Source organism: Arvicanthis niloticus, chromosome 15 (genome assembly GCF_011762505.2).
Source record: "Arvicanthis niloticus isolate mArvNil1 chromosome 15, mArvNil1.pat.X, whole genome shotgun sequence".
In the NCBI taxonomy this organism is placed as follows: Eukaryota; Metazoa; Chordata; class Mammalia; order Rodentia; family Muridae; genus Arvicanthis; species Arvicanthis niloticus.
In genome coordinates, this window is record NC_047672.1 from 57,331,838 (window position 1) to 57,347,907 (window position 16,070).

Genomic DNA, 16,070 nt, shown 5'->3' on the forward strand with positions numbered 1-16,070 from the left:
TTAACTAACATGGACCCCTGGGTGGATTTGAAGCAAAATATATTATATGAGATGAAGAGATGAGAACTGTCAGGGTTGCTGTATACTCATCCCCAAAAGTTAAAACAACCACTGTCTTCTTGTTCATACTCTTGTATGTTGACTGGACTCATCTCAGCCGTCTGCAGACTCCTGGGGGACAAGCTGGCCTTCATTGTCCCATATTGGTGTCTAGCATAGCTTTTAGCTGAGAATTTAGCAGGGACTGTCAGTGTCTCTTAGTGAATGTCTCACAGTGTCACTCCTGGGTCCCTAGAGGAAGCATCTCAAGAACAAGCACTCAAAAGGGCCCAGGTTACAAGGCAGCTTATGAACCAGCCTTGAGAGCCTCAGACATCACTGCCAGGTTCTGCAGGTCAAGCAACTAACTCCTGATCAGTGAAAGCTGAGTAAACTCCATCCTGTAATAAGGACAGGGTGGACCGTACAAGGAGAGAGGGAAATTGATGGAAGACAGTTTGGGAGACCTGCTACCCCAGTTATCAGTGTACCGACCAACAAAGGATCAAAATACCTGAAGCCAAATTGAAGGAGCTCTAGATAGCAACACAGACAAAACAGTGAGGATCGCGGGATCTGAATAATGCAAAATGTGCCTGTAAAGTATGTAGAAGATACTGACTGACTATCTACAATAAAGAGTACACCCTGACTCCGGGCATCTGTAGAACTTCTGCCTTTCCTCTTTAGAACAGGGAGGCGTTCACTTCCCCCGACACCCATAAATCTGAAGCCTCGACCTGGTCTTTTCCTCACCCATCAACCTGGAAGAAATCGTTAAGAGCTGTCCTTCGTCAGTCTGGTCAAATGGGCTCTTGTCATTGCAGCTCTCCTCCGTGGGATGACATTCTCAGACACAGTGCAAATTCTCGAGTTAGGCATCCTGTCTTGGTTTCTTTTTTTTCTTTTGTTTTTTCAGTTTTGTTGGCCGAGAGCACCAGGAAAGAAGAGTTTATTTGGATTCCCCATAGTGTCGTAATAAGAGCAGTTTTGACTTGTCCTGGGATGCACTGTACCCTTCAGGGTCATCCTCCAGCAGCCACTGGAATCACCCCGCTTTCTAACAGTGACTTGGGAGTTGAGCCAGCATTGTGTTGTGGGGAGGGCAGTTTTCTAATAAGAGTTCTGGCTTTGTCTTATTTTTCTTTTACTCTCTGATGCCTATGTTATGTACCATCCGGGTCCCATTAAGACAGTCTGAAATGGGAGCCCAGGGTGTGGGATGATGCAATTTCCTGGCCTGTGAAGGAGTCCTGTGCACTTCTTGCCTCTGTCATGTTGCTACCACGAGGTATAGGAGTTCTGTATGAACTGGGTCTTGTCCTCGGATCACACCAGATGGGTGTGTAATCTGACCGCTGCCTTCCTCAGTAACATACAGGGTTTTTTGCTATTGCAGGTCGTCACACTGTGGTACCGAGCCCCAGAAGTCCTGCTCCAGTCCAGCTACGCCACCCCCGTGGACCTCTGGAGTGTTGGCTGCATTTTTGCAGAAATGTTTCGCAGAAAGTAAGAACTCCATTTTCTCTTTGAATTGTCCATCTTTTAAGTGCCCGAGTGGCATTTCTGTCTCGATTGAGGGTGTGATCAGACCCACCTGTCCTACATCTGTGTTGCCGGTCCTTATAGCTTCTGGCTTGTGGGAACTCTGTTTGGAGAGTGGTTCCCCCACCGTTCTAAATGGTTCACTTGAAACATCTTCCAGTAATTTTAGTGAAGAAAGACCCTCAGGGTGGACTTTATCCACAGAAGGATCAGAACTATGGAGGGTAGTGGTGTTGTTGGTGGTGTTGTTGTCGTCGTTGTCATTGTTGTCGCTGTTTTGGTTTTTATTTTTTCTCCACTTGTGTATTTCTGTACTTGTGCACTTTAAATCCTGGTCTCAGAGCTCCCCCACCCACAGTGGACTATGGAGTTTTTAACAGGAATTGTGATGGTGGAAGCTGTTGGAGCTGAGTGTCAGGTTTAAAAAGGAGTAGGCAAGGGGGACCTGAGTGATTCCTGAGAGTACTGACATGGCTCGGCCAGATGGGGGAGGGATCCAGCACACTCGGGCACTGTAGAGGGTTGCAGGTTGGTGAGACAGCTCAGTGGGTACTTGGTACCAGGCCTGAGGACCTGACCCACTCGGCAAATGGAGAAAACTGACTCTCGAAAGTCCCCTGACCTTCACAGGCATGCTGTGGCGTGCACACAAGGTAAGATACATCCTTGAAAAGCAGATTTGCTTAGAAGGGGGAATCTAACGATCAGATCAGGTTATCTGAGTTCTCACTTAGTGTCCAAGCGTCCGCCACACATCAGAGATGTTTCAGCAGCTCTCCTACGGTGGTGGGAGAGCTGAAGAGCTCCGGGGGGCCACTCCACTTGTAAAAGTAGTAGTTCACTTGATTATTAGGTCATGGAAATAGGCAAACAGCATTAATCAAGTTTGATCAAGCTTCGTTTCTATTTTTGTTGCCCTCAGAAGAGGTGAGTGAGAAGGCAAGCATATTCCTAGTGAGCATGTGCAGAGTGTAGCTCCGCGCAGCTTCCTTTCTGAGCAGAGGAGTGGTCAGCCATTCTGGTTTGCTGGTTGCTTTAACCAGAGGAAGCTTGTGCGGTGAATTTTGTGAATTGCTTCTACACCTCAGCAAAGCTCACTGTAACTTGCAGGGTGAGATTGTGGCAGAGACAAAGACTGTTTTCGTGCTGCCCTACTGTGTGTGGAGTACATTACCAAAGCTTCTGCATCGTATTTGCTTTTCTAATCCTTCATGTAACAAGGTACTGTGGTTGAATGGTCCCCAAGAACTAGCAGGAGTCTGAATTGAAAGGAAGTTTAGTAACTTCTGATGTAGTACTGTTTTAAAAAGGAGGGGCGTAAAAATTAGCCATCAGCTGAACAGCAGAGACTACTAACAAGGCTAAATCAGTAGGACCTGGAACAGTTGAGGAAGTGGAGGGAGCTTGTGAATATGCGTGCATGTGAAGCCCAGAAGTCAACCTTAGGTATCATTCATATTTTTCGAGACAGAGTGTCTTACTGGAGCCTGGGGCTGCCTGTTTAAGCTACGCTGACCCCAGAGATGCCACCTGTTTGTACATCCCCAGCCCTAGGACACATAAATGCCATCATACCCAACTTCTTATGTTGGTGCTAGAGTTGGATCTCCAGTGCCTCTGCCTGCAAGGCAAGCACTGGACCAGCTAAGCCGTCATCTCTCCTGCCCTTAAGTAAGTTGTTTTTGAAAGTGTGGTCCCCTGTGCAGCAGCTGCGGCATCACTTGGGGGCCTTTTTAGAAATGTGAACTCTTAGGACTCATCCTAGATCTGAATTCTGGAGCTAGGTCTGTCTCCCTGTGTTTTGGTAAGGCATCCATTTGATCCTAATATGAACCAGGGTAAGAACTACTAGATTGAATGACGGTGTAGTCAGAAATGGGCAGTCCTTAAGGATGTGTATCTCAGGCACTCCCTTGGGGTTCTGATTCATTATTGAGTTGAGCCAGTTCTGTTTTGTTTTGGGTTTTTTTATTTTTTTAAGTGCCTCAGGTAATTCTTTCATCTAACAAGAATGGAACACATTAGGTTGAAGTCTTAGGATCAGAGATGAGATTGAGACCCACGAGTAGAGAGAACAAGGTAGGGGTCAGGGTAGTTCTTCCTGTCTACTCAGAATAACGCCTGTAATACTAAGAGTTCATTAGCGAACTGCTCATTCGGATTATATTGATGTGTTTGGAATTTTCCTCCGTATAAAGATGGAGTCTATATTTTGGGGGTGGGGAGATCAATTATTTTCCCACAGTACAAATTAAATTAGCTATGATTGATGGTTTTTAAAACCTAGTTTTGAAAGATGCTAAAAGAAAGCTAAAACTTGAGATTCTAGAATTGAGCGTCCACTAGTAAGATACTGGCAGTGTTTTTAAGTATGAGAGGTACACATCTGTGGAACAGTTGAACCCCAAGTTTCATTTTTGAGCCTTAAACACATTTCCACCTAAGTGATCAGTCTGATTGATAATTAGGCTCCCAGCCTAGCTTGATGGCTCTCAGATAATGTGGAAAATATATGATACACTATATTGCCGATTCATCAAGCCCATTTTCAGATGGGAAAATTCCATTCTGTAGTCTTGGGACCGAGAGAAGAGGCTCAAGGAGGGCTTTGATGGCGATGGTGACACTCTGGTGCTTTGCCTGATGGGAAATTAAGATAACGGGGTAGAAAGTGAGGATAGAAACCCTTCCTCCTGAAGGTACTACATAAAGGAGTAGATCAAGGTCAAAGCAATGTCAGAAACTGGATCCTAAAGCTAAAGCAGACTAAGTCTAGACCACGGACACATCATTTCTAGGATACCCTGTCCCCTCCTAGTTCTGCTGGTTTGACTATGACCTTGAACGTGGGTATAGTCTTTGATTGTTTCTGCTCAGTTCACATTGATATTCCTGTGATACTACCCAGATACCTGGACATGGCATGCTTCTTAATTAGATCAAAAGTATCCCAGTATTCAGGCCTTCCAAGGATCTCGCTGGACTCCTGATTCCATGGAGAGTCTGTTGAGAACTGAAAGGTCCAGGATCCCAATACTCTCTCATTACCAAGGATTAATTATATAGTTCAGGGGACTATTGACAACTGTCTATTTTTCATTCCTTCATGCTGCAGAGGCAGCGATTTCTACATCTTACTGTCTGTAGCATTTCTGCTGTTACAACAGCTTTATATTGTTTACTTTTTGATTTTTTTCACTACCCTAATTTTTTTCACTACCCTAAATCGGCTTACTTTTTAATTCAGCCTCACCCTAAACAAGAATACATAAAACCATAGCCTTCGTAAACCAGTTATTTATTTAGCTGATAGACATTAGAATCTATATAAATATCAAGATCATTAGAAAGCTGCCCATGTCCATCCACCAAATGGCCTCACACATCACCAGCTGAGTCTGCCTAAAATATAACTGAACCCTGAAATACAGCACCCTGTAGCCTGCTCACTGTGTGAGAGGCCCACTCCCAAGAAACGACTGTTTAAATCCTAGTGAGGAGGAAAGCCATTGTGAGCATGGTGAGTTCATAAAGTAGAACTGGCTGGTGAAGAATGGGTTCTGTGGGTTGGTATAAGAAGACTGTTTGGGAGTAAAGAATTCTCAGTGAAAGCCCAGAAGTCACATCTTAGTTGTTTATATAAAAATCTTTGAGGAATAATCATTTTTTGTATGAACAAAACTTGGCATCCTCTGTAACCTGGGGAAAAGCAAAGAAGCCAAGGGAGTGAAGCACTTGTGTTCTGACAAGCCCGGGGCTGCGTCCTTCACAGGTTACCTCACTGTGCCATATTCAGAGGGTAGAGACGTGAAGTCTTCCACAAGGAGGGTGAATAACTTGTTCAGGAACACCAACTATTACATGGCAGAGCCAGGCTTGAATACAAGTCCTCCTGACACTATAGCTGCTGATTGCTCTACTCTGTCATGTTTTTGCTCCTGACATCAAACATACAAAGGCTTTTTTTTTGCTAGAGTATTTTATGTATTACTATAAAAGAACAACAATGACATTTTAGAGGTGAAAAAGCAGATCACATAGTCAGTGACCTTGATTTCTAGTCTCCTTGACATTAGAAAAGCAGATTGGCTCTCCGTCACATTATCAAGAGTTACATGCTTTCTGTTCTGAAATTGATGCCTAGGAAATAGAAACTCAAATAAAAGAGAGTCTTAGAGCAGATGGTTGCCAAACAACCAGAGAATTAAATACCATCTGTCAGTATTATCTGAGTTTAATAATTGCCCGCACTGACCCTCAGAAGCATTCTACAAAGTGGATGAAATGGATTAGAGCTATATTCTTTTTAATCTCCCTTCTCTGATTCTTTGTAAGTAAACCATCTTAACTTCACATTGAGATGTGCATTGTGCTAAAAACAGTCAGAATTTTGGTCAGTAGCCATGTAATCAAAACGATGGGAGGGCTGGGAGGACATGAGGGCAGGCGGGAAGGGAGTGATGTTTAACTGTGCGGCAAACTAAAAACTAATAATCTCAACTCTCCGGGTACCTATTAGTTGCTTTGTGGTCCTGGCCAGAACTGTCAGTTTCTGGTTTGAAAGTTACGGGGTTTTCCAGGTTAAAGCAAAGATATAAAAAGAAAGTGTACATTGAAACAGAATAAAATATGCTGCAAGTTCTTTGAATATGGAGATTGTGGTGAACAGATAGTAATTCTTAGAAATACTGGGTTGCCAGCTCTGCTGATCCTTAGCTATGAAATGTCAAATGCCACCAAGAATATAACAGATACAGTCACTGTGAGCAGGAAACAAGCAAGACTTCATGATTATATGGCCCCTTGTCTGATGGCTTCTCTAGACTTGTTGTCATTGATTTCTATGAATTAAATACCCAGTAGCAGAAGCTAACCGTTTATAACTGTTCTTTGTGGCTTGAAGGCCAGTGAGCAAATGTCTAAAATGTTACTGAGTGCCTTGCCAGTTTTCCCATCTCTTGCTGTGTTGGTGGGTCTCCTAGTGACATCAAGGAAATGAAGTGCTTGACTGGCTGTCTCAGATGTCCAGGCACCAGGAGGTGAGAAAACCTGTCACCTCAGGCTAGGTCAGAACATGTGTGCAGAGCTCCAGGCACATAATGCAGCTCGGCTTTCTGACTCCTCTCTTCTTGATCTCCATTTAAAGAACCGGCCAAATGGGAACGACTCTTGGCATTCTCTTGGGTAAGGAAATGCCCGAGATGGTACCCAGGTAAAGGGGACTGGTCTTGATAGGGTGATAGATACATCCAGAATAGTTCAGTCTGAGAGCAAGCAGGTTGAGTTTTCAACTCTTACTGTGTACCTTTCCATGAATCTGAGCTTGTCCTGAGAAGCTGAGAAGTGTGGGCTTTCAGATGGCTTTGCCAGGCACACACATGACACACACATATACATACATGCAAGTTGATCACCCATACACATAACATGCACTAAAATCTTTAAAAAGCTAGAAACCCTTTCCCTTCTGTTCCCAGTGCCTACTGGCCTTCTTTCGTCTTCAGCGGTGGAACCAAATAGGTGCCTCCTTCAGGAGAAATATGCTGCGCTCTGCCATGCTCTTCCTGAGTACATAGGTTGTCCACCATAGCTGCAGTAAGGAAATGGGTGGCTGGCACAGAATTCTTTTGTAGCACCAAGGTTCCCAGTGTGTGTTCCAGCCCTTCCTGCTTTGTGACTCATTCAAGGACAAGCCATTGACCTCTATATCCTAATGTCCTTCTACAGAGTTTACCTTGCCTCAGACTCCTCCTGTGCACAGTTTGAGATGTTCAAAGTTCTTTGCTTTCCTTCTTGTGACTTCATCGGGCATCTGAAGCTTTAGAGAGTAGATACAGTGAGTCAGAGTAGATAATGTTCACAGTTCACTCTAACACCGCCATACTTTGCCTCTGAAGAGCTATGTCTTGGCATCTGTTCACGTCTGTAAGTTGGCCATTCTCATCACCAGCAGATCTGCCCCAGTATGACTCCTCAACAGAAACATTGATGGCATCTGGGGAGCCTCAGTGTCTGAGGTCTTTGTCTTTACGCTACCTTGGGAGACAAGAACTGTCCAGGGGAGGGTTGAGCTCTAGATAACAGTTTCAAATGTCTCTTAAAGAACAGCCTGGTTGTAACAATGCAAAGTGGTACTGAAGTATAAAATAAGAATATTTTCTTTCCAATTCTGGAGGGTCCATAGTGTCTGTGCTTAGAGAATTGTTTGGTGGGTTCTGTTTACCCTTCCAGGAAACCTGGGACTTCTTTACTTCCCCCATCCTTGGAAGTCACCAGATAGTGTATCCTTACTTGCAGTTTTGCTTTGTAGATCTGTACTGTGAGGTACTCTAGGGTTCTCCATCAGCCACTCCTAGATAGGAAAAGCCTGGGACTCAGTTTCAAGTCTCAAGTCTGCTTGGTCATGTCTTTCAACCACTGAGTTAGATAAAAATAATTAATTTGAAGGAAGGCGCCACTCACTCTTAATTATAAAATCCTTGCCGAGAGGACATGTTGGGTGCATGAAAGCCATTTTTGCCAGTCTGGCCTTTAGTTCATAGCAACCATCTCCTCAGCTGCTTTACACGTGGACATGAGGTTCTTCCTAATGATAGAAAACAACATTCCAGGCCTGGCCCAAGTCATCAGAGGCTCCCTAAACCTCCGATCTAAGTTGAGTCTGGGCGTGGAAAGCCCAGCATGGTGTATTTGTTTTACAACACTCATGAATATTTTCTAGACAAGATAATAAGTAGGGGCAAATAGAGTTATTTTAGATGAATACTAAGGCCGTGCCGTCTCACTGTGTGCCTATCGCTTCCTTCACATAGTGGTACTAAAGTTACACGTGGTAAGGTGTGGCAGAAGATGGCAGACTGAAGAGATGGGTGGAGTTGACAGTCGGATGCTCCTCCAGCAGCTTTGTATTCTGTGCCTGGCACTTGGGCTAAGGGCTCTCTGGGTACCAGGCCAAGAGTCTACCTCCATTCTGGCTTCGCCCTAGACCCAGGGCTGGCATTTAATGACGCCATTTAACTGAGGGTCATAAAAGCTGAGTCTCCTTTTCTCCTCTTCCACATCACTGTCTTCCTCTCTTCTGTCCGGCTTTCCCTTTGTTTCCCACCAGCTTTGTAGGCTTGGATTTTCCTTAAAACCTACTTAATAAGGGTTCTCAAATGCTTCCACCCTCCTTCCAACCTGAAGTCCAAGGCAGGGGAGATGGTAAACAAGACAAGGGGATGTGGGCCTGTTTAGAAGTAGTTCTTTGGAGCAACTTCAATCTCTGATTGTCGGGGTACCAGCAGTCCAGTTCACTCGTGTCAGGATACCAATAGTCCAGTTTTAAAGTGTCACCAGACAAAAATCAGATGATCCAGCAGAAACCGCCAGGCCTCTGTCAAATCAGCATGAGTCAGTGGAGTGACCAGGACCAGCAGGAATGCCGGGAGTTCTCTGAGGTGCTGCTTCTCTCAATGAAGTGAAGATCAACAGCAAAGTTGTGAGACCAATGAAGCATTACAGTACTAGCTATGCAAGCGCCCCGTCACGTCATGGTTTGTTGACTCTGACTTATACTCTCTCCAAACATCATGTGCTCCCCTGTGTCCACCACAGAGATCCTGCCTCAGCAAAACATCACGTGAGTCTGCATCACAGCCAGAAACTTCCACTTGACAGCTCTCTCTCTCTCTCTCTCTCTCTCTCTCTCTCTCTCTCTCTCTCTCTCTCTCTCATCTCCCCAGTTTAACCATTCAAAATACAGAGCATTCAGCATGATCCTACACACCTACCTTCCCTAATACTGCAAGATGCTGAAGGGTTTTTTGTGTCTTGTTCCAATTTGCTTTCCAAATTCAAGCATACAGATACTGGAATTTAATAATGAATGGGACTAAGAGTCGTTCACTGCTTAACTGTGAATGAGTACAACACACAAAGGGGAAAACAAATGGTGATGGTGATGTGAGTTTGTTATGTGCGAGAGTTCCTGTTCCTTTGGGAGCTCCATGGCACCGTGAATTTACCTCTACCACCTGAAGGGAAAAAAAAAAAAAAAAAAAAAGGCCAGGCTTCCTGAGGAAGTGACGGAGTATCTACAGGTGAAGACAGGTGTGAGCAACAGTACCTCAGCCATGTAAGATTTGTAAAATATAGAATAGCTGCTCAGAGAGCAGTCAATGTGAGTTCAGAGTAGTATATGCGTACTGACCACACATTTGTGGTCCATGGATAAATTGCTTCTTTTAGAATAAGAAGGAGAAAACTAAAAGAAAAAAAAAAAAAGTACAACTTTTGAGAAGAATACTGAGCACAGCAAAATAAACTATCCAGACACAAAAGAAAATTGCTAAAAGATGGCCAAGTCGCACAGCAGTTGCTTGAAGGCACCCTGGGAGATGGAACGGAAAGCCATGTGGATCGCACTTTCTAGACCTGTGCGGACGGAGCTGGGAAGAGAGCTGAGAGAGCTGTGGAAAGGTAATGGGGCCACGTGCACTGGCAAAGCCTGGGCAGACTGAGACACAGAACCGGTGACGGGAAGTTGGGATCACAGACGGAAATGGGGTAACAGGAGGCTAACAACAAAGGGTCCCATGCCACCGCTGACAGAATGGTAGATGCGAAGCTGAGAAGCCGATGGTCTTGAAGTAAGAATCCAAAGAATCAGGCTCCCAAACTGAAAGAAGTCTGACAGGTGACACTGCTTGCTCACACCTATGAGTGTGGAAAGCTTGATTTGGATCAACAAGAAGTTAGACTTTCAGAACTCTCAATTTCAAATCTGGGCGAGATTTGGGGCTAGGTTATATCTGTGTCTTGGTGTCTTCAGAGCTGTCCTTGCTCACAGCACAGTGGGTGTGGTCCCTCCAGACTCACACATCTGCCCACCAGGATGCCTGGATAAAGAAGCCATTCTTCTGTCTAAACTGGAGTCTTGAGTTTCACTCTCAGGACTTACATCTATGCTTGAACCACCGACTAAGACAGATATGGCAAATCCCAGCCTGTCCAGCACATTGAAGTTCAAGGAACACACAACTCCTTTTACAAGGTAAAGTAGGAAAGTAACTCTGAATTCCACGATCCATGAGATCCACTCCACAGGCCCACACAGCACATCCAGAGAGAAGGTTTTAATTACATGGAGCAAGAAAAAATGCTGACAAGCATCAAGTGAATTCATTTCAAAGTTTTACAAGAGTCAAAAACGCCAAGCTAGCCTGTCTTTTGCTTCTCTTTAGTTCTCTTGTGTTTAACAAGCAGCCAGTTGAGAGTAGAAAAAACTATGTCTTTCGTGAAAGGAAGAGAAGAATCTGTGACTGGAGAACTTTGAACTACAGCCGGAAGTGTCACATACTCAAGGAGTCCACAATTGTGTGTAGATTGGTTAAGTCTCAGCTGGAGGGCCAGTGAGATGACTTGGCCAGTAAAAGCACTTGTCACTAAGCCTGTTGACCTGAGTTCAATCCCAGGGGCCTACCTGGTGGAAGCAGAAAGCTGACCAACAAAATCAGTCCTCTGACCTCTGTGTGTGTACCCTCCCCAACCCACATGGAGTAAATAAATCAACTTAGAAACTTCCAAGTGTTAGTTGAACATATTTGAGCCAACTGAGGGGATAGCAGGGCTAGAACTTGGGAGATACAGTGATGTTGTATGAAGGATACAAGATGAGACTGTCCCTGACCCAATGCTCACCTCTCTACCAAAGCGCTCAGGGGAGCGAGGACTACCAAAGCGCTCAGGGGAGCGAGGACTGTAGCAGACCTCACCTGTTTGTGCTGGTCACACTAATGACCCTGGAGGAATGTGGTTGGGTGAGGATTTTTTTAAAACAACATCTGGATGAGGCTTAAAAGCAAATAATTTCATTACGACTTATTAGTCCTTATTATGAGAATAACCCTGTAATTGGACTTCAGAAATCCCCCCTCAGGCAAGCGTGTACCATCAGAGGTAAAGCTCTAATTAAATATGACTAAAGTCATGTCTCATTTTAGCCCACCAGTGACTTTAAAAAGGCAACATTCTCTCTAAAGACCTTTTAGAATACAGAGGAGAGTAGATCCAAGGGAAAAACTAAAAACAGAATGGGAAAAGGGATGGAAAATGAACTGTGAGAACACGTTACAAAGACAAAATAGATAGCCAGTTTGTCATCCCCAGGTGGCTGGGACAAAGCGAATAGCCAAATTGTAGTTCTGGGGAGACCATACCCTGTAGTGGGCGGGACTCGAACCCACAAACACTGATACTTAGAATTCAGTAGTTCAGAATCCAAAAATACATCAAGCTCAACTTTTTGGAGAATTTATTCCTTATGGTGATATTTCTTCTGGAATCACCTCATAAAAATTTCTTCAAAGACAACCTATGTAAATGCACAAATCTAATAAATAAATATTCAATGTGAGCGAAATTCTTTAATAATTGTATCTCAGTAAAATGTATGAAGTGTGGAACTATAAAAGCATTTGTACGTGGTGTTTTGCCCCACGTGGAATGCTCCTGTCGTAATCTTATTGTAGATGTATAGATGCAGCTGGGCTTGTTCACTCCCTCACACTTGACCCATTGTTAAGGGATTGACATAGTTCCTTGCCCACTGGCGAAGAGCCCCTGCCCAGTGCAGATGTGAGATTGTAAACCTTAGAATAAGGGGTTGCACCCAGTCTAACCTTGTGGGCCTTTTATAAGTGGGTGGGAATGTAGGTAGGTAAGTAGATGATAGATAGATAGATAGATAGATAGATAGATAGATAGATAGATAGATAGATAGATAGACACATACACACATATATACATATATACATACATAGGTAGATAGGTAGATGGATAGATAGAAACTTTTTTGGAGTGGGGTCAGAAGGGAGCATCAGAGAGCTTGCAGGCTAAATAGGGCTGGCTGCTCAGATGTGTGCAGTGGGCACATCAGGAACTAGACAGAGGCTGATAGGAGTGAAATGCAGCCCTGGCTCGCAGACAGCAGGGCTCAGTCAGTTATAGAACCACGCTGAATTGCCTTTACCAACAACTTGACCAAGAGTGGAAGCACATTGACTCCTATAGCTTGCAGAATGGCCCCTGCCTCTGCAGACACCTTGATATCGGAAGTTAAACACTGAATGAGCCAGGCCATGCCAGGCCTGGGCTTTAACCCACACAGGACCATGGGATGGCACACGGGCTGTTTTAAGCAGCTGACTGTAGAGTGGTTACAGCAGCAATAGGAAGGCATTAAACTAACACGGGAAGTTACGGCAACAACACACCTGCCCGCTGCAGGATAAGCAGTAAACATTTCAGAGCGTGCAACACAGAAAGGCTGTCACTCGATGTCTGGCTGAGAATTGTTTACATGGAGAGCAACCCAGTTCTGAGGCCAGGAAAACTCCCAGGGAGCCTGTGCTGCACGCCCAGCCCAAGTGTAGATGAAGAGAATGGTGGGGGGGAGGGGGGGGCAGGAATATATATGCATAGGTATATCATTTTGTATGGAATACTTTAGAGAGTAGCCACATTGACAAAGGAGCCTTGCAGAGGACAGTCATTAAGAGTGTGGGTGGAGTGTTTGCTGCCTCTCTCATCCGTTTACTTGAAGTTGGGGTTATATACGGCAACGTATGGGTGAGAGGAAGAAACTATGCAGAAGGGAGACAGTTTTGTGGGCACGTGCTACTCGGTTTGTGTTTAAGCTCTCGGGGTACAAGCGTAAAGCTTGGGTAGGTTTTTGGTTTTTAGGTTGTGTTAGCACATGGCCATGATCTCATGACCTCATTTGCTCTGAAGGCTCCCAGCTTACATAAGGTTACAACCCAACATGAAGGTGCAGTGAATTTCTCCACAGTGTGAATCGCTTCAGCAACATAGAAGCATGCTAAGGTACGCTGTAACTCCAAAGGTAGCTAAACACAGGTTGACACCATGATCAGATTACCTGGGCTTAAATCTCAGCCCTTCCATTTCTGGCCTTGGAGCCACAGGCCAGCCCATGACTGAGGGTCCCTGTGTTCACTGTTCTCCCTTTTGATGAAAATTGATGACTATTATTCCCTTTGTCGTTAGAAGAATTCAAGCAGAAATACTCTGCTTGAAATACCTACCTTTGAAATTAAGACTAGCTATGATTATAGTTTCTGTTCTTCCCTGAAATATGCAAATATTTCAGAAACTGGGGCTCTGGGGCTTGTTAGACTCAAGAAATCCCTAGAGCAGACATGGTCTAAACATTCCATATAAAAGAACCAAGCATCCAGACACCAGTCAACCCTCTCTGTCCCTCTCCCTCACTCGCCCCTCCCCCATACTTTTCACTTCAAATTAGTGAGACTCAATACATAGTATTGGCATTATGTTAACACAACAGACAGTAAGCTCAGAGAATCATGAAAACATGCTTTAAAAACCTATATTCTAGCCAGGCTATTTTACCCAGGTAATGGTGATACATAATTTTAATCCCAGCACTCCAGTGGCAGAGGCAGGTTGATCTCTGAGTTTGAAGACAGCCAGGACTACACAGAGAAACCCTGTCTCATAAAATCTATATTTCACTGAACCTAGAAAACCTAAAAGAAATGGATCAATTTCTAGATATATATGGCCTAACAAAATTAAGTCAACATGAAGTAGATAATTTATATAGACTCATTGCATTCAATGAGATGGAAGCAATCATTAAAAGTCTTCGGACTAAAACAATGCCCAGAAAGCCAGATGGAACCAGAACAGAATTCAAAGAACCAATACAGTTCTTCCTCAAATTATTTCACAAACTAAAAAAGGAACATTTCCAAACTATTTTTTAAAAGCCAGTATTGCCCTAATACCAAAACCAGACCAAAAAGGAAAAAGAAAGGAAAGAAATTATGCGCCAATATTTCTGATAAACATAGACACAAAATTTTCAATAAAATGCTTGTAAACTGAATCCAAGAACATATCAAAAGCAGTTTAACCACTTAAGTTTACATTCACAGAAAGTATTTAGTAAACGATGCAAAATTTTTCTAAATTAATCTAAATAATGTAAGCATTAATTCAGTGTTCGTTATTCTTCTAATGTTCATACTCACATATGCAGCCAGCTTTCCTAAGGACATGAAACTGTAGCCAGGACTACTGCTGTCCCTCAGTGAGTATGGTTTCTGGTTCCTTGGAACTCTGACTGACGAGATGCTTATTCTAGGCCCTGAGGAAGTAAGTCAGTAGGTGAGTGGCTAAGGAGTAAGAACACATGAGCAAGAACAGCAAAATGAGCAGGTTAGATCAGCAAAAGTGGGCAGGTTAGACCATGAGACTGTGCGTGCTGAGCTACGTGGTTGAGGTTTTTTAAAAAGGAGAAATTAAGTGTTTCCCAGACTGCACAAGAACAATAATGACTTCATCAAGTTAGTCCTTGGGTAGACTTTGGAGGTGTTCAGTTAACTAACTAGCAAGGACTTCATGTCGCATGCCGCAGAAATAGTGGCCTGGCTGCGGTGTCCTGTGGGAAATGGTGGCTCATGTGTGCGTTGCCAGTCAGCCTGTAAGGGTTGTCATGGCCCTTTATGAGTCCTTCCCATTATAAACAGCATGCAGAAAGGAAGCCGCACTTCCAGGCAGATACAGATGGAGTGAGGGAAACCAAAGCCAGAGGCCTGGTAAGGAGTCTCCATGGAGTAAATAAGCCACAAAGAAAGCTTGGGAGGTCATCCAGTGTCCTCATAAATCCCAGCTATTACAGAGATGAAAGGGAAGTGAGAGGCACGAGGAACAATAGGAAAGAGAGTTCCCCGGGACCCCCTCCCCTTTGGCCTCTTGACTTTAGGGGAGGAGCAGCGGGACTGCCCAGATGGCAGAGCCAACACAGACAGAGAGGAGCTCCTGTGCCCTAAGACCTCTTTAGGAAATCCTGTTTGTGATGGTGGCTTCACCGGGAGGCTATTGGGATCCTTCCCCGAACCGTGGGCGCACACTTCTGGAAGGAACTCTGATTTCTAATGCGGAGTTTGAAGCCTTCATATCATGTGCACTCAACAGGATAGAAGCTGCATGTTGGGTGAGGCCCAGGGCAGCCCGTATTTTGCACACACTCACTTATCTTCCATTTGCCATTGAAACACTGGTAACTTTTAATAGCTTGAAAACAAGATAAGTCTCGCCTTTTTATTCCTGGGTAGGTATGCTTGACAGTGACGGTTTGACTGCCTTTAAAAAGCAAGCAAAGCCCCTTGATGCTGGTTCTCTGGCATTGCATTACTCTGTTCAGAGAATTCACTTCAGACCCTAGGAGTAGTAAGTACTGCAGCTTAAATGACTGAGGGTGTGAAAACTCTGCAGGATCTAAACCAAGGCCCTCAGAAGGCTCCTTCCCTGAGAGACCTGTTTTAGATGCACAGTTGAGCTTGATACTTTGCCTTTTACTGTTTGAGTGCTTGGGCATTGGGAGCAAACTGCTAGTTTCCACGCCAGGACTCGTGAAATGAGATTTGTCATCACTTGCAGACAGGTGGTCGGGCTGT

General features: G+C 44.3%; 1 protein-coding gene across 3 annotated transcripts in view; it reads left to right on the forward strand.

Moving 5' to 3' along the window:
- Cdk6 (cyclin dependent kinase 6) overlaps positions 1-16,070 on the forward strand; it is a 186,924-nt gene that overhangs the window by 131,565 nt on the left and 39,289 nt on the right. For all 3 annotated transcript variants that reach the window (XM_076913068.1, XM_034518756.3, XM_076913067.1), the window contains one exon: positions 1,439-1,548. In XM_076913068.1, coding sequence (XP_076769183.1) covers positions 1,439-1,548 — 110 coding nt within the window. The remainder of the gene's footprint in view (positions 1-1,438; positions 1,549-16,070) is intronic.